Genomic DNA, 24,631 nt, shown 5'->3' with positions numbered 1-24,631 from the left:
GCAGCTACTGAACACCAACAACAAACAATTTGCACGAGAGGCTGAAACGAAGTTCCTATCGTTTTCCGAAAACGCAGCATCAACAATCATGGAAGAAAAAAGAATTCAATTCATTCGGATTGCAATGAAAAATCTGAAGGATGATGGTAATAGAATTTGTCCATTTTGTTTGCAACCAATGACTGCAAATTTTGTGGAGGAGAAAATGAATCATGATGATGATATTATTAATACACGATTGTACAATTATGCTGAACAATTATCCGAACATGTTTCAATTTGTTTAAATTTGTGGAACAATGAAAAAAGAATATTATTTGGAGCTCCAGAAAATAGTAATATAAATCTTACTGATTCAAACCAATGCATAGAATCAAACAGATGGCTAATGGGGCGAGATTCTGAATTTGGAAAGAATTTAGAAAGTACTTGCCATACAGTCTCATCGAATGAACAAGCCCTAGCTCAATTTTCATGTTCAAACGAACACTCAAACAAAAGAAAATTAGAATCTTTTAATGAAGCACACAAAGCATCACTCAACAAAATACCAACGAAAAAGAAAAAACAATTTTCAAACTTGCAAGAGAATGAGAACCTGATTGATGAAAATGACGCTTATGAACAATCTTTTACGAGATTGGACGACGTCGGTGATGACATGATGTTGCATATTCTAAAATTTCTTGATCAGAAATTCCTTATTCACACTTGCATGACTGTTTCAAAATATTGGTACGAAATAGTATCGCAAATCCCGTTTTCTTTAGTCATCCCTGATCTTAGCCATGATACTCTTTCTATTTTACGAATCATTACATCCAATCCAAATACCTTTAATTTCACAGCCCTCGATATTTCAGGAACACATGAGAAGGTGAACTCCATTGAAATGATCAAATTTATTACAACAAGTAACCAATTCAGTAATTTAACATGGTTGAATGTAAGAAATAGCAACCTTGCCACAGAGAGTGTGAAAGCAATTGCGAACAGTATCATCTTACAACGTCTTCGCAAATTGGATTTAGGTATATGTAACATTGGGAAAACTAGAGTACAAATATTGTCTCAAAGCCCGTACTTAAAGAATATTACCAAGATAGACCTTTGGAATAATAACATCCAAGATGAAGGAGTTGCAGTAATTTGTGAAAGTGAATTTTCGAGAAACATTACAAGTTTAATTTTGTCAGAAAATGGTATCACTGAAAAAGGAACCTCTTTTTTGACAAGCAATCATTCAAAATTGTTCAACCTGTCCAAACTAGACCTTACGGACAATTTAATCACATCCAAGGGAGCAATATTGATTGCCACAAGCAACGTAATGCAAAATTTACAAAAGCTTTACTTGCAAAGATGTGACATTGGAGATGAAGGATTGATTGCTATTTGCGAAAGTAATTTCTTGAAAAAATTGACACGACTTTGCGTAAACAACAACTCAATTTCGTACAAAAGTATGCCATCCTTAATCTCTAGCCCTATTTGCAACAGGTTGCAGCAATTAATGTTGTCCAATAGTAACCTTGGTTATGAAGGAGCACGTTTGTTATGCACAGGATCATTTCCTGAACTGAAGGCACTACATTTAAAATGTTGCAACATTGGAAATGATGGACTTTTATTTATTGCTGCTTGTAGAACTCTTAGTCTAAACCTCACTGAGTTGGACCTTGATGACAATAACATTCTTCAGAGGGGGTTAGAGCTCTTTGCAACAGTCCATATCGAAAAATTTGGAAGCGCTGTTTTTGGACTCCAATGATATAAGTCATGATGATGTTTCATTAATTGGTGATTCGCTGAAAAATTTGGAGTATTTCAGTACTCTTTAGTGTTGATTTATTTTGATTTGAGATATTGATGGAAGGAAACAAGACACGAAGACACCACGGGTCAGATTGACCGTCGTTGCAAAAGTTTGTTCATTTTACTGGAACAACCATGACGATTCTGAAACGATCTTACTCGTTCGATAGAAATAATCCACAGAGAGCGATCATGACCAACGAGAAAGCAGCAACAATTAGAAATTCAGAAATTCCAATAGATTATACCACACATCGAGAATTACCACTCACCACATCCCTCTGACATTTCGCGCTGTGTGTTATGAGCGAGTATCCCCACTTGTTACCAGCTTCAAAAATTTATCAAGCATTTGCAATTCTTTGCACTCTCTTGCAAAAAATATAGACGAACCACCATGAATTCACACCAACAACAACTGCGCCAGCAAGGTGTTCAGTCCATTCATATCTTCTTTGATCAACAAACAACTGAAGTATGGATGGTTGGAGAATACAACATCCAAGTACACAGATTTTCCAACGAATACTTTGAATCATTCACTTCTTCGTTTAATGATGTTTTTTCTGAAGATACATTCGTTGATCATCTTTTTCATCATGATGATGTCGATTATAGTTTACCAATGGAAGATGATACCAACAATGAATTTGCAGACAATCTTTTTAGATGAAACGAAGCGTTGTATTAATACAGATTGTTCACAATGTTCATATGTTTTGTGTATATTATCGAATAATTAACAAATACATAAAGGATCATTCAGCTCTATCGCGGGGAAAGCTAATGTTAAAGATTGATCAATCTTTGACAGAAAGCTTTCCAAGATTTACTTCGATCCGAAAGGTTTTGAAAACTTTTCGTTCTCTTGAACGACCACCAATAACAACATAACACCAGGTTAACCCATTTCGACCATGTACAATGAAACAGTGAATCAGTTCTTTGAGGACGGAGCGCAAATTGAGCTCTCGACAGGTTATCAACATGTTTCTGTGGATAACATTAATGGACTATCTCACTGGAAAGACAGTTGGCATTTTGAACGAATTTCCCATAGATTACGTAAAGCGACTCGAAAAGACTCTCGAATATGATATTTACATGATGACTCCAAGTGGGTTCATGCCAGGTCCTCTCAACGATGGTTGGGACGTCCATGTTCCCAATTATATCAATTCATACGCGGGCTATTTTCCCAACTCGACCCAACTCGACACTGATTCGATGGGTATTGAATCAAAAATCAATTCCACCTCCTTCATGGACAAGTGTATTCTTTCCCAATGCTAGCTTTGCCATCATGAGAAGTGGATGGACTGCCACCGATCATTATGCCTTAATGGATATTGCAAGTCTTGGCTACGGCCATGAACATCAAGACAAGTTGAATATTATTATTGAGCCCTATGGAAGACGCAGATTGTTATTTGATAATGGAGGAGGAGATTATGAACAGAGCGTGTTCAGAACGTATTCTCTCTCCAAAGAAAGTCATAACACAGTCTTAGTCGATGGTTTTTCGCAGAAAAGACAAAAACGAGTGCCGTGGGATTTGATTGGTTATGGAAATGCAAATACTCCTCGGCCTATCTTTGAAACTCATTGTTTGATTATGCCATGGGATGGTACGTGGATGCGTATCGAAATTTGACGTATTTTCCTTCGAATCATTCTCGTGAGTTGTTATTCATTAAGGGAGGAGAAACTTTAAAAGATTATCCGAGGGCAATTCCAATGTATTTGGTCATTGATGAAATGAGTTCCGTTGATGGCCTTCCACACACCTATGAAGCACGATGGCATCTAAGAACCACCAACGTCCAATTCAACTCTACTTTGAAATTATTGACACCACAGACCATGGCAAATTTGGCAATTATTTCACTTTCAAAAGAAACTCAATCGTACCATGCCAACGCTCAAACTTCACCCAAAATTTTAAGATTTGACATTCAGAGAGGATCCTCTCCCATACTAGCCACCACGTACGTCACCTCTCAAAATGGCCTCAAAAACACCATACTGACATTGTTAATTCCATTGAAACCTTATCAAACTCCAAATATTTCAAATGTCATTGAAATTGTTCCTTCCTCACATTATCAATTCCTCATGCTCAATGATGACAAGTCATTGAATTGGACCATTGATCTTAAAATTGAGTGGATATTGACAAAATTAGGAAGTATTCTTACATCCATTGTTGTGAATACTTCTCGAACATGGACTGAATTAATTTATGAATCCATCGCTCCAACGTCATTGGTTAAACCAGAACCATCCATGGCAGTTTCATCACCACGACCATCAAAAAGTGTTGTGAAACCCAATCCAACCACAAGGAGTTCAAGTCGAGTCGTCAATGCATCGAATTCGAGGATGAAACATGCGTGGAATGTGTTCACTGTGTGCTTGGTCATTGGTTTGGTTCTTGCTTTTCTTTGTGTGAGAGACATCTTTGGATCCATGTAGTTCAATATTGAAAAAATCGAAAAGAAAGTTCATTCAAAACCTTGATCTGATCCAACAGTTCATGTTCAATTTGTAAACTCTTTTTTCTTTTTTAAAAACACAAAAAAAAAATACTTTTTGAATCATCACCATGGGCTGTGATGGAGGAACCATTGTTCAGAGGAGAGACCTCATTGTAAAAACAAAAAAGGAAGAAAAGAAGGCTGATAAAGAATCTGTAAATTATGCTGCTTGGAATTTATGTCGGTTAACAAAGGAAAATCTTTCCGAGCCTATTGTTGTGGATAAAATCGGTTATTTGTATAACAAGACGAGTTTGTTGGAATGTTTGGTGGATAAGAAACAAAAGAAGAAACATGAATCGGTGATTGGACATGTTTCAAAATTGAGTGATTTATTGGAGGCTCGATTGGAGAAGAATCCAAATTTTGTGGAGGAGCCTTCCGATGATCAAACAACCATTGATAAAACATCTGTAACGAGGAGCGGAACAGCAAGATTTATTTGTCCTGTAACAAAGGAGGAAATAAGAGGACAATTTCCGGTGTATATTATTAAATCATGTGGACATGTGATTAGTGGCGAGGCTTTGGATTTGGCCAAAAAGGATGGATATTGTATGCTTTGTGAAAAACCTTTTAATGCAGATTCTGATGTGATGAGATTGAATCCGGAGCCTGAGGTTGCAAATCAATTAATAGAATCACTCAAATCATCGGCGTCAAATGAAAAGAAACGAAAACAAAAATCATCAAAAGAGGAAAAACAAAAGAAGAAACAAAAAGAGGATAAGAGCTCAACACTCGTGGTTCCTACAAACGCCAATCCAGAAGTTTACAAATCCATATTCAGCTCAGCATCGAACGAGTGAGTTTTGTAATTACTACAGAGGATGTTTTCAGGGAAGAGTAAGCTTTGAACATCTGAGCAAGGAAACATTGATGACACTATCTTTTTTGTGATCATTAGTATCTCATTAAGTAGCTCCAAGATTCAGTACATCTTTGAGCAATTCATTGAAAATGGTAAAATCCACACTTTTTTTATTTGGAAATCATGACACCTTAATGTTTTCTTTGTGACGCCAAGCATTCCGCAACGATTTGATAATCCAAAAATGGTGTAGCACTTATCGTGGTTTGATACAAGGTCTTGCTTTCCAGCTTGCTATTCACTTGAACCGTCGCATCTGGCACTCCCGTGTTCGTGTGGGGAATGACTAACACTCGACCATAACGATCTCTCATCTCCAAAGACAAAAATCCACCTGTAAAGGTTGCTGTTTTCGACATGAAATTAACCATCCACCCAGGAATCATCATTCCCAATAAGGCATCTTCTGAATACACATGCGATTCTGATGCAAAGTATCGATCTCTGTATTCATTTTCTGAAAAACCGTCCACTTCAAAATCGTAATATCTGGCAAGCGAATTTTTCACTTTTCGTAACAACTTCCAAAACCATGAAAGCTCTCGTTCTTCTTTTGCATCGATTTTATCTTCCACTAGTAATGGAATTCCATACCATCGTGTCTTGTAAGATAAATTTGTACTTCGACACATGGAGAGAAAATGAAATCCCATGACTTCTCCAATCACAAAAGAGTAGGTCAACAATCGTTTCGCAGTTCGAAAGGGTAAGTAAAATATTTCAATCGATTCTCCTGGCAGTATTCCTTCACGAATGTTGTGTTTCAATCTTCCTAGAGGAAGCATGTTGTAAATGTCTGAAAATTGTAACGGAATGATCGATTCATTCCAATGCTTGAGCGAGACAATATGAGTTCGAAATCCATCCGTTGGAATTAAATAAACATCGAATCGATTATTCACAACATTTTCAATATCTTTCAGACGCCAATGATTAAATCGGTAATGATACTTGTCAAGAGGTTTAGAGTTCTTTTGTGACTGGGATTGATAGAGAGCAACGACTTGAGAGAGTGTCCATTCTGGATTATAATTGCTGACCTGTTGTTTCAACTGTTCAAGCACATGCTTAATTTTCTGTTGATTGTGACGCATTTCATGAACGATGCAATCTGCTGCTACATCTCCAAATTGTGTTTTTTCAGTAATGTTAGAAATATCAATACTTCCAATCCATGATTCATATTGAAATGGAAATTCTGCTCCTAGGATGTACTTGTTAATGAGATGCTTGTAATTTTGTAAAATTTTCAAATAATCTTGATCCATTGGAATTTCATTCGTGATTGGAATTCGAATGGGAAGTAGTACATTTTCATGGTCAATACAATCAAAACACACTCCAGTCGTATGAAACAGAGAAATTGGATTATTAATGTCTCCTAAATGATCTCGTTCATAGGCATCTCTTGTGACACTGTCGGAAATGAGAGTGGACTTGGGAACCTTAATTTTTTCATTTTTCAAAATTAATTGTTCTGTCTCAAATATATAATCAAATTGTAAAACTCCCAAATTCGATGCATATGGACCTGCCTGATGAATGTACACATCATGTTGAATATCATGTTGATTCTTGTCATCCCTGCGTCGACTCGTAAATGAAAGTTTTTCAAAATAAATATTGTGAGAATGTGACGAAATGTGTACATCGACTGCAACTCGAGGAAGATGTTCATTCTGTTTCTTTGAATATTCTGTTTTGTGTTTTTTCACAATGATTTCTGCCACTTCCTTATCTTCAGGCTCTCCAGAATGAGACAAGACGACTACGACATGACATTTTGGTGATCCATTTCTTCCTAATTTCAAATCAAGAGCAAGATGATAGATGGAATTGACATAACGATCAATATCGACTTTTTTGGTCGTTTCATTAAATCCATAATAATGAAAACAAGGTTGTCGACCTGTCATGGCTGTCATGGCAGCAGCTGGACCCATCGTTCCAATCACTCCTACGGTTAATTCAGTTCCATTCTCAGATTTAAAAGTTTTTGTCATGTAGGGTGTGAAAAATGTTCCTTCATGCTGGTGTTTTGGTTCTCTTGATTTTTCAGCATTTCCATTGTTTGGATGAATGTGATAGGGATCTCGAATCAAATCGTTCCAAAATTGTTCACATTCTTGCAAGTTATAATTTCCACCCGAGCTCTGTAATTCGTTCAAATTTGTGATGAGATTCGATGAAACAATTGGTAAAGCATACTTGTCGTTGTGACTTTGAGAATTCATTCGACGAATGATGGAAAGAACGCCCTCTTGAAAAACATCAAACTCGTGATTGCCTATAAAGTTGATGGATATATTCAAATTATTATTTCCACAAGAATTGATCCAAAGTTATGATCGTCGTCAAATTGGAATGTCAAAAAGAAATGAAATTCGAATGTCAAAAAGAAATGAAATTGGAATGTCAAAAAGAAATGAAATTCGAATGTCAAAAAGTAATGAAATGAATACTAACCCATAGTGATTGCATCATATCCGGCAATTCTAAAAAATTCCAATTCTGGAGGAGCTAACTCTGGAAACATACTTGACATGGAGAGAGTGTGAAACATGGTTCCCATCAACCAATCTCCACCGTCTTTGAATTATTTAATATTAAATATAATAGTTATAATAAAATAATATTTAAATGTTTGTTATAAACTATTAAGAAAAATAATTTCCATAATAATAAAAATTTACCTAAAAGTAAAACATTGGAATAGGTCTTTTTCATCTTCTTGATCAATGTCAACAATCGAGCATAATGTCCAATCACTTGATTATTTCCATTCTCAACACTGCCATCCGTCAAACTCGAATCGGGACCATTACCTTCAAAATGTGAATGTAAATCATCGGTGTGTAATAAATGAAATGAAGAAATTTGATTGGAATGAAATGCTAAAAGAGATGATTGGAGTGTAATCAAGAGAATGAATAAACAACAAGTAATTGTCAATGTTGATGATGATGAAAATTCCAAGAAATTATTTTGAATTCTCCTTGGTCGAGTTTTCATTTTTTTTTCTCAGTTCTAATTCTCCTGATTTAATGGGAGTCGTTGTTCAGAGGTCATGGTTGTTCGGGATGATTGTCATCAACACCGCACAAGGACGCTTTGTTTTTCATTTTGTACGTTTTGACTTTTGGCAGCTGCTTGTAAAAGTTGTAAAAGTCAACTGTAAAAATATATCCATATTTGTAAGTCATGGTTAATAAGGCAAAAATTAAACTCAAGAATCGCACGGATGCTTTTGTAATTTGTGAAAATTTAACGAACCTGCCAGCTGTCAAAAAAGAATCAAAAAAAGAGTCTTCACACAAACCAAGAATACACTTCTTGTAATCCATTCCCAACACCAATAACTCGTCATGGCACCAAATCATAAACTCAACCCTCTCACCTCTTCCTACTTTATCCGAAAAGGAGGTTTTCAACTCGCCATCTTTGGCGCTGCTGCTTTTGGTTCCTTGTTGGTTGGAACTACCTATTCTTCACAACAAGGAAAATCCTTCACGGATGCTCGTGTGAATCAAGACTCGACTAATTTCCATCAAAAACATTGTGCAAGACCAGGAGACCAAAAGGATTATTTGTTTATTGATTATTCACCCAATGTTTATCACATGGTGTCTAAGAAGGAATAATAAATTAGAGTGCTAGAGGTTTTAAATGTCAATTGTCATGGCTGTTGTTTTGTTGAACGAAAATTGCAAGTTCCAAAGGCATGTCTTTTGAGAATTAATTCCACCATACTGAGAGCTTGTCATGATTTTGACGAGTTGTTATATTTTGGCACCTTACACCTTACACTTAGTGTCAGTGCTGTTTGCATTTGACACTTGAGTGCCAAATGAATGAAGTGTGATTTGTATTTGACACTTGAGTGTAAGGTGCTATTTGTATTTGACACTTGAGTGTAAGGTGCGAAATGGATGTTGATTGAAATGGAGGTACTAGTTTGTGAACCTAACCATTCTACTTCGTGTTCATATAAAAAGGTCAATAACGAATCTATCAAACAAAAAAAAAAGCATGATTTAATCTCATGCATCTACTTTCCTTACGTATGTTAGCTTGGACCTTCGTATGAAAGGAGTTAGGAGGCACAAAAGATGATATGTTCCTTTCATTCACGATGATAGACTCAGCCGTTAAGAAGTATGACTACGAAACAAAAAGTGATTCCAGTTCCCTTAATTGTACCCTTCTGATTGCTTCAGCTTGACTTTTGCTGTTACCGTCATTCCCAAATCACTCAAATTCGATTACATCAGCCAACAACAGTGTTGAGCACCATTCTCTTGTTCTTCTCACCGTTTTTGTAACAATTGAACAAAAGTACATGTCACTATGAAGAAAAGCTGGCAAGTTTCACTCCCCTGTTGAACCAAATGAAAATGTTTTCCTGTACTGCAAGTGTTTTTCCTCAACATAAATCGTCTCTCAAGTTCATTCAGCAAGCTCTGACATCCTGTTCGACAACTTCATCTCAATCTCTTTCAACGCCGTGTTGTATGGCGCAACATCAACTCAGAAAACAGGTGCTGAACGGTGGAACATTATTTGAACCACTGCCTCACAACGCTTCACCTTAGAAAATGAGCGTGAGTCTATTCTTCCCTCCATAAACTAAATTTCGTAGATGATCATTTGGTATTGTCGTTGTCAGACGAATTGTCCAAAAATTGCGTTCGTGATACTCGATGATGATTGTGTAGTGAAGAGAATTTTGAGGCCCGTTGCTCACAACCGTGAAGACGGAGGTTTGTAATTTCAAAATAATATTTAAATAAATTAAAAAATATACAGGTGCTGATGACACTCGGCACTCAAGTGTCAGGTGCTGTTTGCATTTGGCACTCCAGTGTTAAGTGCTATTTGTATCTCCTTTTTGGGACTACGTGCCATTGCAAACGGCACTAAAGTGTAAGGTGTAAGGTGCTAAAAGGTATGTCCTCGATTTTGACAGAATCTCCGAATTTGCAACAAGTTATCGAATGGAATATAATCCAAATTGTCATAATCTTTTTCTTGAATCGTTTGAACACCAAAATATTCACCTGGATCAATAAAGACCACAGTATCACAAAATGATTCAAAGTACATGGCTGTTGCCATATAATTGATGAGACGATTCCATCGAAATTGTGCCTTTCCTTCATATTCTGAAAGAGATTGAGATAATTGTTTTTCAAGAGCTTCTCTCGATGGTATTTTCACACTTGCAACGTTATTACTATACAATTGTTGAATGAAGGACGTAAGTTCTCCAAAAGCAAGGAATGCATTATTCACACCAACTCCGAGACGGAAGTGAGCCGATGCCACGCTGTCTCCCTTCAAAATATTTACAGCAAATGGAGAGGATGGATTATCTAAGGCAATGGTCGTTGTTAAATTCTCAGCTTTTTGCAATACAACTCTCAAGAGAACCATATCAAATTGTTTTTGTAATTGTTTGTCTCCAGTGAAAGTATCTGAGCTGACAATGGCTTTTCTGAATGCATCGATCGTTTCATACTTGTTTGCGAGAACGGTATTGACGATGGTAAGAATTTTGTCCCAATCAAAGGCCTCTTCTTCCCAATTCGACACAAATTTCTGTTCTTGAGATGAAGTACCCGAGTTGACATAGGAAGAATCACGAGAGGCGTCAGCGAATGCAGCACTTCTGATTTCTTTAGCTTCTGTATCCAAGATGAGATCTCGCAACTTGTTGTCTCCATTGTCATTGGCATTTGGTTGATCATTGGCATTTCCATTGAGATTGACATTGTTGTGACCGCTCTCTTGTAAAAGTTTGTTCAAAGCTTTCCGTCTTGCTGACATGTATTTTTCAATGGCTTTCTGACCATATTCATTGTCAAACAGAATTTGCATGTGACAATGTCCAGCATAAAATCTCTTAAACACACTACAGATATTTGGCAATAATAAACTTGGTTTCCATGGATCAATAAATTCACCAGTGTCTTCATCAATGGCAGTTTCTGGACAATCTCTTTGACCAACACTCTTAAAGTTAATAATTAAGGCCACTTGTTCGAGTTTTGGTTTCACAGTAATTTTAGGAATGGCTGGTTTTGGAAGACCTCTTGCATACACGGTATTTGAGACGTCAAACGAATGAATGTCGTGAGTGCTAATGTTGAGAGAGCTTCTTACAGTACTGTATAAACCGTCACTTCCAATGAGAATGTCGAATGGAATTTTCTCTAATTCGCAATTCTTTCCATTTGTAGTGGTAAAGGACACTGTTTCAGATTTTGAGCACAGATCCAATTGTTCCGATGATGACATGAAATCAAGAGTAGAAGAACAATCCTTATTGTTTGTCTTTAAGAAATTTGCAACTGCATACTCTGCATTGGGTTCAATCTTCAAGTCACTCCATCTCGATGTCCATGATTGGCTAGCACTGCTACTTGTCGATCCAGGTTTCGTTTTACATTGATTAATGTATTGATAACCGAATATGTGTTGAACATTATCGAGAAGGAAGGTCACTTTGGTCAGGAAACGTTGTGTCATTTGACAACGAATGGTATAGGTAGTTCGTTCTTTTCCGTCAGTATCGGCAACAGTGTTCAATTTCACTTCCAAGTTTGGAAGCTCATTTGGAAATCCTAATTCTTCGAGAAGTTCCACCGATTGGCTGAATGGTTGAGGATACAAGTCAAACCAGACATCTCTAGAGAAGGTAGTTCTCTTCTCAATAATGTACACTTTTGGAAGAATGAGAGATGCTTCAATGGCACTCAAAAGTCCAACAGGTCCAGAGCCAATGACCACATATTTCAATGCACGATTAGGAGCAGGTTCATTGTTAGCACCTTTAGCAAGACCCATTCGTCTGAGATTAATTCGTTGAGTCTTGTAGATTCGAGCAATTTGGATGAGGAAATTTTTCAACTTTTCAATCTCTTCTTGAACATGCGAAGTCATTGTGACTTTTTGCTCGGCCTCTTCGTCATATTCAACAGGTTCCATTCGCGTCACGTATTGAGCTAAAAATTCTTCGCTGAGTGTGGAAATTTGTTCCTGAGTTTTGTTCATGAGCATGTCCATTCGATCGAGTTCTTGTTGGGAAAGTTTGAATAACTTCAAAATTGGAGATCGTTCATTGTCATTGGTCGTACCATCTTCAGCGTTACCTGGTGTCAATACGTATCCAATAATGTTTTGAGCGATTGTCTTGAATTTGCCATTGAATTTTTCAGAGTCCGTTAAGGGATGGAACAAGTCCGTTCGATGCATATGGTTCAAAAATTGAAGAAAATTAATCATTGAGTGTTGCATATTCTTGTCAGGTGTACTAACAGTCACAGTACCTGGAGTTTGAGGAAGACCAACATGGTACATTAAATTAAGATCTAAAATTTTCTTATTTACAATCAAATCTTGAATGGAAAAGGATAATTTCACCTCCTGTACATGATGTTGCTGATTGGGATCCATCATTAAATTTGGCATTGGATCCATCATTAAATTGGAGCCAGGCATGACTTGAGCTCGAACATAAAATCCGTTCCGATGATGATCCAATTCATGATTATTGATGTTCCTATCAAAAAGTGGAATGGATCGGAACAAGGTCAACACGATCACCACAATAAATAGAGAGGATAATAACGACGGCCATTTGCTGATAAGCCTTTTATGGTGTTTTGATGAGCCGCCTTGCTGCTGAAGAAGAGTGAGTCGTCGTTGCATTTTTTACAATTTTAAAGTTGGCTGGCTGGGAACAAGACAAACCATTTAAAGAATTCGTTGACATGTGTTAATGTCATGTACATAAAAGAGGTATTGCTTGGAAAGTGTTGGCATCGTATGAAGGCAGTCTGTTTTGGGATTTTGTATGTGTATTGGATGATTTCAAAAAGTCATCTTGATTTTTCTCAGCTCAAATCAAAGAGTCCTCAGTGTCACGATAAATTGGTAACTCGAAATTTCTCACTCTCTCATTATTCATCGTCACTATCATCATCGAGTTCAATAACAATGTGTTCATCACCTTCGTCATCGTCTTCCTCATCATCTTCATCTTCTAAATCGTCCATTTCTTCATCAAAATCGTCAATGACAATATCATCTTCAGCATCCAAAACAATAATACTTTCATCATCGTCTGACATGTAGTCATCGTCATGGAATAGAGGATGGTCAAATAAATCGTCTTGGTCTTCATCTCCTTCGTGTTCTTCATTGTCCTCTTCCTCAATAAATTCATTTTCATCTTCGTCGTAGGAGGCATCTCTTCTTGATTTTCCAAATTCATACAGTTTCACATGATTAAGGTTTTTAGCGGCATTGTTTGTCACCAATCCAAATTGATTGTATACAGGATCTATTGCAAAATCCACAATGGTGCTATTCTTATCGAATGTATGAGTAGCAAGGAGCTGATACGAAGATGAATCGACAATCTTGAATGTGTTTGCATTGGTATCGTGGATGTTTCCTGAAGAATAATCATTGTAACCTACAAACATGACTTCCTTATCACTACTAAATTTCACATACTTGGCATCACGGAGCGGAGCGCACGTAGAGAGAAGTTTTAACATTCGTAAATCCCAAATCTCACTATTGATGATGACTTCCAAGCCATTTGGATTAAAAACATTCACATATACTTGTGAAAGACGATCAAATCGGTGAACAGCCTTAGGAATGTGAGATCTAAAATCCCAAAGGCTCGCATTCGTAAGTATCAAATCGTCATATGGGCTAAAACATGCAACAGTATTATTCTCTTCAGTGGAATCTGTCAACTCAGCAATTTTCTCTTGCATTGCCAAGTTGTATATTTGAGTGGTGTTAAAACTTGAGGTTACAACCAAATCGTTTCCATTGCTGAACATGGAAGCAAAGCAATCTTTAAACTCAAAAATTGGTTTGGTTAAATTTGAAACGCTGTAAAGTAAACTTGAATTTTCTCCCCATGCCAACATTCTTGGTTCAATTAAGCGATCGGTAGAGAATTGAATTCCACGAACAGGTCCATATTCCATAATTTTGTATGAATCCACATCTCCACTTTTTGTGTCACAGACATAAATGTCACCTTCTTCACCTGAAAAATAGAGGTTGGAACTGTCTGGTCCGAAAGATATGGAAGTGATACTGTCTGTCTGTGTGATTAATGGACGAGAATATGATAGCCGTGAATAAATATGTTTTCGATTCTTCTTGTGAAAATCAAATCCCAGATATTGAGGCTTGTTGCATATTCTGGACATGTTCAATCTTTTTGTAATACATTTTGCACTCTTCAAAGAGTTTCCTGGTTTTGGGCAGGAATGCTTGTGGAACAAAGAAAATTCAGGCAACACTGAAATAGGATCTTCACATTCTCTGTGTTGTTGTCTCAAATAATTGACAACTATTCTATCAAGTACAGGTTTTGGTTTTGGAACAAATGGAGATAAAATTGTGTTTTGAGGAGTAATTTTTGCTTCTGAAAGTAGCGACTCGGCCGTTTTAGAAAGACCCTTATCTTTCAAATATTCGTGAATGATTTGTAAGAGTTCGTCTTGTTTGTATGTGATATGAGTGTTGGCCACTATACTGGCCTTCTCCAAACGAACGAGAGTGTGATCTTTGGCCTCTCTAATAACTGTCTTTGATTCTCTTCCTGTGACTTTTTCAAGCAGCTTCAACACCACTTCCTTCAATTCGCTGAATGACTCCGACTGTTCTTCGTTATGCTGTTTGTCTTTCATAATGTCTGTCAACAACTGACCCAGCTCTACTTTAAAAAGGATTTGGTTAATAGATGGCTCATCTGAAAGTCCTATTAAAATACCACAACACAGTGTTCGTACTTGGTTCATATTGTTAGGATCGTCATAATTTTGTAAATCGTCAAGTAATACTCGAATACCATCGTTTTTACGGAATAATTCAAATAGTGTTTTTCTTATTGGTAACAAGACTGATGCAATTTTGGAATGTGTAAAGAACATGTTATGAATCGTTCTAAGAGCAGCCTCTATAATTATAGGTTCATTTTCTACAGTGGAGCTTCCCAAAAGTAATGAAAGACCAGATCTACCGCTTAATACTTCAGTCTCTGCAATTGGAATGTGTGAAAACGGAGAAAGAGAAATTAATTCCAAAATCTCCAAAATTGTGAAAGAAAGAGTGTTGTCCATCCAAACATAATTGCTCTTATTAAATATTTCTAATATGGGGGCTAGACCATAATTATTTACAATTTTCACGACAGGATTAAATATTTGTTCTTGGAATGCTTTCATTAAGACTGATATATTCTTTTTAAAGGGTTCTAGTGCCACTCTGTTTGTAAAATTCTTATTTTGAAAATCCATATATTTCAGCTTCTTTTTTTTGGTGGCTTTCTTTTGCAAATTAAATCCAAAATTAATGACATGATACTGAAGGTATGATCGCAAAGCTTGACATGCAGCCGTAAGCAGTTGTCTCGTTAGTGAGGGATCTTCTTTAACATCTTCGATCAATACAATTTTGAGAATGGCTAAATAACATGTAACAAATGAAGTGTGAATGCAAATTCGCTAAAAAAAAAATAGTGAATACTTACACAACAACATATTCAAACCCATTTCCTTATCAAATCGAGCTACGACGGTCGAATAGGCCAAAGTGTTTTGAAAAAAGTGACAACCATGTCTTCTCAGCTCTGTATGGTTGGATCTTACAAATGAGAGTCCCAACTCTGTTATTTTTTCCGCAACGGCCGTGTTTTTGCACACCTTGTCCATAATTTCTGGATAAGTGGCAATACTCGAGAGGCACAAAGACAAACCTCCTGCCAAATAGGTGATGTTTGGAAGTTTCAATAATGCTACTAGGCAACCTTTTTCAACAAAATTTTGAGCAAACGAGGTGTGAGCAAGTAAGGAATCTGCAATTTTCAATCCATCTGACATGAGGAATTTGTCTTTAGACTTGAGTAGAGGTAGAATTAAAGAGCCACCACCAGCATGCATGACGTGAGGGATGACTTCTAAGTATTCGCCCAATAAACTTAAATTCGAGGCCAAAAATCTGAGCTCTAGGTATTCTAATTCTTGTATTGAGTTATTTCCAATGTTATACGAAAAATCGGGGGTAAATAAGTTAGTATCTGGAGATTTCTTCTTGGGTTTTTTGGGTATTGAAGATATCTTTGATTTAAATCTGGTTATTATAATTTGAGGAAGTCCATCTTGGATGTAATAGGAAGTTCCATCTGTTGAGCTTCTCATGACGCATGCCATTAACCCTAGACAATATACATATTTAGAATAGTTGAACTCAAAATCAGATGAAGTGTTTGATTTATCATCTTTTCCTAAAAATTCCTTAATTTCTTTCGAAAAAAAAGTCATTACCTCGTCCAACAACAAGGGTGACTGATCATACGTGGAAGGATTGACACACGCTAAAACTCTCAAAGCTGCAATTAATAATTGTCGTTTTTCAGGGGTGTTAAGTTCTGTGTTGGTATTATTGTTGTCCCTTTGACTCATGATATATTTCATTAAATATTGTTGAGTGATTTCATCGACAAAATCCTCTGGCACACACTCCAGCACTGCTCCTACACCAAAGTCTTCTCTCAAATCGAGAAGTGGATGAGCAGTATTGTCTTGATACATGTCCTCATAATATTCGATAAAAGCCGATAAGGCATTTAAAGCATTAATTTGCTTTTGTGTGCTTTCGAAAAAATCATCATGTTCTTCCTCCATCTCATTCACAAATCTTGCACAAATTGTTGTAACTAGATTCAACACAGCATTAGGTACGCCTTTACGGCTATTGATTAAAGCTGCAGGAGAGTTCAGACCATAGGGCCGTTGTGGAGTTACATTCGGAATGTGTTGTGGTGGATCCGATGATCCCGATCCAGAAGCTCCTATGGTTGTTGTTGTTATGGAGTGGTTCCTTGCTGGTGATGAAGCCTGTGGCTGCTGTCCTCCTCTCTGTGGTGTCAGCAAGCTTCGATTGGGCGGATTGGCCATTTTTTTGATGATGAAACGGAAAAAAAAATTCATCAAAACTTTGCAAGTGATCGGAAGTGTTGCCGCTTTTCTAAACCGTTAAAAAAATTTTCATCATTCTTGGTCTTTCAAAAGAACAAAGCCATGTTCGAGGTGGTCGAAAGACTTGTTTTAAAAATTCATGATATGTTTCTTTGGACATTACACCCATTGATCGTGTGACTCGGTTTTGCATGTCGCAACTATTCGGCAATTGAAAATCTTTCCAAAAGTTGTCCTCTCTTTGACAAAAGATGGAATTCAAGTATTGAATGAGAGAATTCAGAGCGTTCACTCGATTCTGAGAGGCGTGTAGTTTCTCCAAAAATTGTGCAATGTGAAACATGTTCGAATCATGATCATTACGTAAATGAACAAATCTTTCAGCTGATCCTCTTGCATAGTATCCAGATGGATTCATCGACTCGACGATTCGATTCGTAAGACTTGACAAGTATTGCGTTACATAGGAATTTTGAATTAATTTTTTCAATACTTGTTTCCATTTCACTTGAGGATGATAGTGTGAGATGAAATGAAATAACCGATTGATTCCATTAAAAACACCATCATTTTCTTGATTGTAAAATTGAATACTTTCATAACAATCATTTCTCAATACTTGATTCAAAAATTGAAAATCCACACAAAATTGTAAATTTTTTCGAACAAGCCTAGGAAGAACAAGATCGTTTCCGAGAACCTTGTTTATGGAATGACCACAAAATAGATAGTGCCGAACTCGCAAATACCACAACATATTCGCAAGAGGATGATCGGAAAGAAACCAAAACGACCATTCTTTACAGACACAACCGATGGATAAAACTGATACTTTCTTTCCGCTGTTGGCATGTCGGAATGGAATGAATTTGAAAATTTCAATCCACAGCTCTGTTGGAATGATCATTTTTTTGTTTTTGAATTTTCATCCAAAAACAAATAGGTACATTTTAAAATTCAAACGAGCTAATTTACTGAGTTCATACTTCATGAAAGCATAAGGAAGTATTGAGTACACCTGTATCAAGTTAGATTAATTTCTGTTTTCTGAAAAAGGTTTTGAGACTGGAGAGTTGCCACCATGCACTCATGACAAGAATCATGACTTGCAAAACTGCAACGATCCATAAACGTTCGTAGGTGGAATCTGTGGTTTCTCGGAACCTCTCTTCTCGATGTTTGAAATATATTTGTTCGGAAGTGATGGTAGTAATTTGATTTCCCAGGTTTTTCAAAAGAGTTTCAATTTCTATAGTGTGACAAATCATACGTAGGTTTCATCAATTTTTCGTAAAGTTTGAAATAATTCAACATACTTTTAACATGCTTGACCGACTCTAATTCTTCAAATTCCACTTCAGCTGATTTTCCAACATCGATATGGAGATCCAATTCCACTTCTTTCAACTTGGATTCTTGTTCGATACAAATTTTGTAATTTCCATACAATGTGGAAGAGCTTTTAAAATGATGTGAAATGATCTTGAATGCTTGGTTGTCTTGAACGATGGTTGGTAAACTCTGCAAAAAGTAATGAGCATCTAAATATTCGTTCTTTTCTGGATCTGTTCCAAATAATCGAATTTGAACATCTCGAATGTCTCCTCCATTAACGTCAGTCGGTGATTTGGTTGGAAACTTTAGAGTTATTTTCACTGGAGTGCTTTCATATAAATGTTCTTGGAAGCATACTCGTTTGTTCTTCTTGGAATCTAATTTCAATAAAACTCCTTCCACATTGCAAATTTGAAAGCATAGAGCCTGAAGGATCAACAGAGTAGAGGCAAGAATGAGAAATCGATAGGAATGGAGAGCTTGCATTTTGTTGTTGAAACGTTTAGTCTTTTGGAACGAAGAATTGTGAAAAGAACTGTTTTGGAAACGGCAATGTCTCGTTTTTCATACCATTTTCAAAGAAATTCCAAAATTGGAAATTAGGTTTGGAAAACACATATTTGGACAGTTGTTTCAATTCGATGTTAGATCTTCGTTCTACTCGTCCTCATCATTGAGGTTGGCTACAACGTCGAGACGGGCTTCAATCTCTCTAGCTTTCCTATCTACGGTTCTTTCATAGAGTTGAGGACACATTTCAACCAACCATTCTGGTTGAATAGTTGAAACATCTCTCATAAAAACTTTTGTAGTGAATAATAGCTCAGTAAATAAGACATACTCGGGTGGATATTTGAAGAGAACAGAGTTCGGGTGAATGTGTAAAATTTGATTGCCCTTAATAGATCGATAAGATCCGTCATGTTGTCTGAGTGCTGCATTGGAAAAATAGCCAGTAATGAGGCACTTTCGAATGATATCACTTGGTGCATCGTGTGGAGAGTCCATAATGGACTGCACTGGAATGTGAAACTTTTTGAGAAATTTTTCATATTGATGGTAAAACTGTTCTGCTCTTTGCATGGCCTTATAGTTGATAAAGTTATCGTAACACCAGTTGCTTGATTTCTTGTTGTTGAGGTAGGCCAGATAAATGTTGAGAATGGTCAAATGATCGCCTTCCATGACTGAAAATTTCTTTTTTGCATTCTCAATTCGATCTTGAATTGTGCGGGACGAAACAAATACATTTTTCACACTCAACATGGCGCATATGATTAGTATTTCGTACGAGCAATTCATTTGACCTGATTGAATCAATATCTTGGAAATGAAGGGATCCGTTGGAAATTCTGCCATTTGCTTTCCAAGAGGGTGTGTTAATTTTCCATCATCGTCAATCGCTCCTAGCGCATATAGGGTCTCCAGAGATTTGGCCATGTTCTGTGATGGAGGTGGCGACAAGAAATCAAAAAAGACCAAATTTTCAATTCCCATTGCTTTCATTTGCAATAGACACTCTGTAAGATTACACTTCTGAATTTCTGGAACTGTATTTTCTTTGAGTTTGGAAAAGTCTTCCTCTGTGTATAATCTGAAACACTTGCCCTGACTAACCCGACCAGCTCGGCCAGCTCTCTGTTCTGCAGCGGCCTTACTTATTTCAGCGACTACAAGACAATCTCTATTGGCCCTATAATCGTAAACTCTCTCTTTCACAAATCCACAATCTACCACATATCGTATGGATGGGATTGTAATTGATGTTTCTGCAATGTTGGTTGAAATGATTACTTTTCGAATTGCACTCTGCTGTGCAGACACGTCAAATATTCTCATTTGCTCTTCCATGGAGAGCCCAGCATAAAGAGGTAGAGGGTGTAGCGTTTGAAGAATCCCATCTTTGCCATCCTTCTCTATTTCTTCTTCGAGAAGTGAAATAAGCTCCTCTATTTCTTGCTGACCTGTGAGAAAAACTAAAATGTCACCAGAATTTGGGGGTTCGCTACGGTGAATGTTTAACACGCACTGTAAGCTCGAAGTAATATAGTTTGAAACAGGCTTCTGTACATGAAAAACGTCAACAGGAAAATTCCTTCCCTCAATACTGACAATGTAGGAGGACAAATTGAGTTGTGGTACATTGAAAAATCGAAAGAAATCTTCTGCATCGAGAGTGGCACTCGAAATGATGAGTCGTAGTTCAGGACGTTTTTGTAATACTTTTTTCATTAGTCCCATCAATAAGTCTGTTTTAATACTCCTCTCATGAGCTTCATCAATCATGACTACAGAATAATCGCTAAGCAATGGATCGACCATCATTTCCCGAAGTAACATGCCGTCAGTCATAAATTTAATTCTTGAATAATCAGAATATTTTGCATCAAATTGTACACAGTATCCCACTAGGCCACCAAGTTCCATATACGAATTTTCACGTGTGATGACACCGCTTCTTGTAGAAATTCCAATGCTCGAAGAGGACGAGGCTCCAGAATTATTACCACTCTCCATAAACGAAGCTTTTTTTTCTTCAAATACTCTCTTAGCAGCTGCTATGGCTGATATTCTTCTTGGTTGAGTGCACACAATCGATTGATTATTCGAGCACCAACCAGCTTCAAATAAATATTGGGGAATTTGTGTTGTCTTTCCGCTTGCAGTTTCTCCACTCACAATAACCACATTATATTTTTCCACGAGATACAAGATACAATTCCTATAGGAATATATTGGTAATCGTTTTCGTTGTTCATTCATTGATAATTTCCTAAAAGGATTATAAATAAATTCTCCAACTTGATCATCCTCTCCGATACCACTACTTGTGCTCCTAATAATTGAATCTCTATATTCCGAAGAGGATGATGATGACAGTGATGAAGATATTGTATAGCTTGTAGTTTCCGAAGATGAAGCTGCGGATGAAGGCTTCCAAAATCCGCCTTTTGCTTGTGGCTTCATTTTTTTTTTACTTCACCTTCATCGTCTGCTACATCTATTTTATTGGCATTCATGACTATTGCTGTCGGCTATTCAGGCATGGAATTCTGTGGAATGATAAGTAGCGAGTAGTATGACAATAACTCCCAAAACGACACGTCTCTCATAACGGTCTACATAACGGTCTACATTAAGAGCTACTTGTGCTCATGACCATAGCTTAATCACTCAAGGTTAATCAAAACAAGTGACTGTATTCGTGTGATTATCAAAACAGTACAGCACTGAGGATTTTTAATCTCAGACCCACACACCCAGCAAAAATGAACATGGGATTGGGTGAGTTGGGTGTGAGGACGGCGTTTAATCTCAAACACAACACAAATCCAAATCAATCTTCAAAAAAAAATATTTCTACAACAAATATGATGATCATCAGCGTTTTATTATTGAAATTTGAACAAAGTGTTTGGCATGGTTTTAACCAACGGATTGCTTTTCAAAATAGCGTTCGAACATAGAACAGCTACCATTGCAACATATGGAAGCAAAGATTTTCTTTGTCTCCATCTTGTTGCCGTTGCTGATAATCGTTTTACATATCCGAAGGTCATTTCTACAATCATTCTCTCAGATTTGTGTTGCACAAAGAGATCAGGCTTACTTCTGATGATGGTTGATGTTGGAAGTACCAATTCAACTCCATGTTTGAATGTTTTTGCTTGATATCCACCATCAGCAAGGACCATCACACCCTGTAAGTATTTTTGGATATTACTGAAGAATAATACATCTTTGTCGTTCTTGCTTCCAGGAAAACCAACCGTAAAATGTAAAAATCTGCCTTGAAGATCAACTAACGCTTGTCCGATGAAAGAATGGATACATTTGTCACCACGATAATAGATAGCCTGATCTACACTTGGCTTGGAGATTCTGAAATGCGTTGCATCAAGCGCGCCTATTACTAGTCTATCAATATTAGAGCTTCCTTGTAATACAGTCAAATGTCCTGGCATAACAACCTCGTTCATATAGGCCGATAATAATATGGGAATAATATGTTTGATTTCCATGCAAACATATCCTTTGGAAACTCCAAACATTTCTGACAGCAGAGCAAATTTGGAATATGATCCCATCCAAACACAGATTAGCAGCAATCTGTTTTTTGGAGTAAGTTTTGAGTATCTGTATTCACGTTTAGTATTGATATTTCTTCTCAAGTCATAATATCTTCTTGGCTTTAACAGTTCTAATTTGATCCTAGAATACATTTCTTCAAACTCAGCACGAGTTAAATGAGTGAAATCCATCAACTTATCGTCATCCCATTTTCCATAATTGTCAACTCCTTCCACCTTACTTTTTGGTTTTCGGTATTGACTTCGTCCTTGTCCACAAAATGGAGTTTTAGTTCTAAATTTTTTGGAAGTATAATATGGCTCTTCTGGTGGCAAAGGCATTACTGGAGGGATTAATGAGCAAGCAAGTAATTGAAGTCTTTTCAAATACTTTTCATCCCATGAGCATGCTTTATACATCAACAGTTCTTGTTGTAGGTTATTTAATTTTGATATGAAACTATTGACATTGATATGACTATTTACACCTGGATAATCAATCAACTCAGGATGAGTAATGATGACAGTTGCTGCCATCATTAAATAAGTGATGACGACATGTAATGTATTAGGTAGCATTTTTTTTCAGTTTGCATTGTAATATTACAATATTACATATTTTCTCAAACTATTGTAAATTTACAACAATTAACCGTTACAACCGTTACAACCGTTACAACTGTTGTACATAATTCACCAACCCTATTTAACGTAGTTGACTAGTATTGTTTTGAAGAATCATCCATTAAAAAAACAATGGCCAATACTCAACCCAAGAAGAAGCAAAAACCAACCAACACTCAACCTAACTCAAGTCAAGCATCAAATAGCAATCAATCACAGGACCAATCCAGCACGGGAAAACGATGGACAGACTCTGAAGTCCTTGCTGCATTACAACTTTACAAACAAGACAAGGATTGGGAAAAGGTTGCGAGAAATATTAAGGAATTATTTGACAACAAAGAATGGAATTGGCATGTGCGTGGTGATAAAAGCTGTGCTGAAAAGTATCGCAGATTGAAGGAGGAATTGAAAAAGGAAATTATTGAATATAGATCAAAACTCTCAGAGAAATTTAATAATCACACTCTGAAAATTAATCAAGATGTCGAATTATGTATTGACGAGGTAGTTATTGGTAAAGGTATCATCTTGAGTGCAAATCCATCTAATAACGAAGATTTATTCCATTGCCACGGTAAAACATATCCATACAACCAATTTGCTAAAATTACAATCAAGTCCCACGATGCAAGTAAGAAAAATTTACTCTTACCATCATCAGTCGTGACATCTGAATTTAAGACAGTTGGTGATTTGCAACAAGGTTCCATCATTGCTTTTCCTTTAACAAATTTATTGATTTTGAGAACTTTTGATTTATTTGAACCAAGTAATCCCATTTTGAAAGAAGTGTGGGATATTGAACGTGATAATCAACAATTTTTATTGACCACCGGAGAACTTAATTCTAATCCAGAAGACAATGTAATTGATCTTGTTGAACGTGATATTCAAGACACCGATCGTAGAAGAAATGCTATCCAAGAAAGAACAGATATTCAGCGCATGCATACCATTCAACATATGACATTCTATAGAAACAGTGAGAAGTGGGCCGAAGTATTGGATAAATTAACGGAGACATTCGAACTGGCCAACACTCTTATGAAGTCACATCAGGGCAAAGATAAGGTTGTTGTGTTGTCTTATAATGGAAAAAGAAAGAAGGTAGTTGTTTCTGACATCAAAGTATTGATTTACTTGTCTGGTGATTTTCTTTCATTCCTTCAGGAAAGAGTAACTTTAGGGGTGTGTACTTTTACTGATTTATTGAACAGAATAGTTCTTACAACCTCCGAAGGATTTATTGTCAATGACACGTATTCATTTGAAGCTCTTTCTTCAACAGAAACCACTGAACTCTCCATCAGTGTCATTGATAGAATGCACGATGATGAATAATAAATTTATTGATATTTCTTTATT

The 24,631-nt window shown here is 36.7% G+C and overlaps 12 protein-coding genes across 12 annotated transcripts; 5 read left to right on the top strand and 7 right to left on the bottom strand.

The window, feature by feature from the left end:
- Positions 1–88: 88 nt before the first annotated feature.
- C9374_010777 (uncharacterized protein) lies at positions 89–1,771 on the top strand (the record flags this gene model as incomplete). The annotated part of the gene is made up of 1 exon (XM_044686358.1): positions 89–1,771. One exon carries the CDS (start codon positions 89–91, stop codon positions 1,769–1,771), a length of 1,683 nt encoding a protein of 560 aa, XP_044543667.1.
- Positions 1,772–2,959: 1,188 nt separating this feature from the next.
- C9374_010776 (uncharacterized protein) lies at positions 2,960–4,290 on the top strand (the record flags this gene model as incomplete). The annotated part of the gene is made up of 2 exons (XM_044686357.1): positions 2,960–3,443; positions 3,533–4,290. 2 exons carry the CDS (start codon positions 2,960–2,962, stop codon positions 4,288–4,290), a joined length of 1,242 nt encoding a protein of 413 aa, XP_044543666.1.
- Positions 4,291–4,420: 130 nt separating this feature from the next.
- Positions 4,421–5,161, top strand: C9374_010775 (uncharacterized protein; the record flags this gene model as incomplete). The annotated part of the gene is made up of 1 exon (XM_044686356.1): positions 4,421–5,161. The coding sequence occupies one exon, from the start codon at positions 4,421–4,423 to the stop codon at positions 5,159–5,161; it is 741 nt and encodes a 246-aa protein (XP_044543665.1).
- A 193-nt stretch (positions 5,162–5,354) lies between these two features.
- On the bottom strand, positions 5,355–8,235 carry C9374_010774 (uncharacterized protein; the record flags this gene model as incomplete). Its single annotated transcript, XM_044686355.1, has 3 exons — positions 5,355–7,510; positions 7,690–7,812; positions 7,917–8,235. The coding sequence occupies 3 exons, from the start codon at positions 8,233–8,235 to the stop codon at positions 5,355–5,357; spliced, it is 2,598 nt and encodes an 865-aa protein (XP_044543664.1).
- A 353-nt stretch (positions 8,236–8,588) lies between these two features.
- C9374_010773 (uncharacterized protein) lies at positions 8,589–8,864 on the top strand (the record flags this gene model as incomplete). Its single annotated transcript, XM_044686354.1, has 1 exon — positions 8,589–8,864. One exon carries the CDS (start codon positions 8,589–8,591, stop codon positions 8,862–8,864), a length of 276 nt encoding a protein of 91 aa, XP_044543663.1.
- Positions 8,865–10,161: 1,297 nt separating this feature from the next.
- Positions 10,162–12,933, bottom strand: C9374_010772 (uncharacterized protein; the record flags this gene model as incomplete). The annotated part of the gene is made up of 1 exon (XM_044686353.1): positions 10,162–12,933. One exon carries the CDS (start codon positions 12,931–12,933, stop codon positions 10,162–10,164), a length of 2,772 nt encoding a protein of 923 aa, XP_044543662.1.
- Positions 12,934–13,184: 251 nt separating this feature from the next.
- Positions 13,185–17,213, bottom strand: C9374_010771 (uncharacterized protein; the record flags this gene model as incomplete). The annotated part of the gene is made up of 2 exons (XM_044686352.1): positions 13,185–15,721; positions 15,788–17,213. The coding sequence occupies 2 exons, from the start codon at positions 17,211–17,213 to the stop codon at positions 13,185–13,187; spliced, it is 3,963 nt and encodes a 1,320-aa protein (XP_044543661.1).
- A 70-nt stretch (positions 17,214–17,283) lies between these two features.
- Positions 17,284–18,141, bottom strand: C9374_010770 (uncharacterized protein; the record flags this gene model as incomplete). The annotated part of the gene is made up of 1 exon (XM_044686351.1): positions 17,284–18,141. The coding sequence occupies one exon, from the start codon at positions 18,139–18,141 to the stop codon at positions 17,284–17,286; it is 858 nt and encodes a 285-aa protein (XP_044543660.1).
- Positions 18,142–18,262: 121 nt separating this feature from the next.
- C9374_010769 (uncharacterized protein) lies at positions 18,263–19,055 on the bottom strand (the record flags this gene model as incomplete). Its single annotated transcript, XM_044686349.1, has 2 exons — positions 18,263–18,483; positions 18,551–19,055. The coding sequence occupies 2 exons, from the start codon at positions 19,053–19,055 to the stop codon at positions 18,263–18,265; spliced, it is 726 nt and encodes a 241-aa protein (XP_044543659.1).
- Positions 19,056–19,226: 171 nt separating this feature from the next.
- C9374_010768 (uncharacterized protein) lies at positions 19,227–21,536 on the bottom strand (the record flags this gene model as incomplete). Its single annotated transcript, XM_044686348.1, has 1 exon — positions 19,227–21,536. One exon carries the CDS (start codon positions 21,534–21,536, stop codon positions 19,227–19,229), a length of 2,310 nt encoding a protein of 769 aa, XP_044543658.1.
- A 425-nt stretch (positions 21,537–21,961) lies between these two features.
- On the bottom strand, positions 21,962–23,218 carry C9374_010767 (uncharacterized protein; the record flags this gene model as incomplete). Its single annotated transcript, XM_044686347.1, has 1 exon — positions 21,962–23,218. One exon carries the CDS (start codon positions 23,216–23,218, stop codon positions 21,962–21,964), a length of 1,257 nt encoding a protein of 418 aa, XP_044543657.1.
- A 177-nt stretch (positions 23,219–23,395) lies between these two features.
- On the top strand, positions 23,396–24,607 carry C9374_010766 (uncharacterized protein; the record flags this gene model as incomplete). The annotated part of the gene is made up of 1 exon (XM_044686346.1): positions 23,396–24,607. The coding sequence occupies one exon, from the start codon at positions 23,396–23,398 to the stop codon at positions 24,605–24,607; it is 1,212 nt and encodes a 403-aa protein (XP_044543656.1).
- Positions 24,608–24,631: the final 24 nt, after the last annotated feature.

Source organism: Naegleria lovaniensis (genome assembly GCF_003324165.1).
Source record: "Naegleria lovaniensis strain ATCC 30569 chromosome Unknown tig045, whole genome shotgun sequence".
NCBI classification, from domain to species: domain Eukaryota; phylum Heterolobosea; class Eutetramitea; order Acrasida; family Naegleriidae; genus Naegleria; species Naegleria lovaniensis.
Note: the sequence above shows the minus strand (reverse complement) of the source record. Positions and strands in the feature narration are given on the sequence as shown.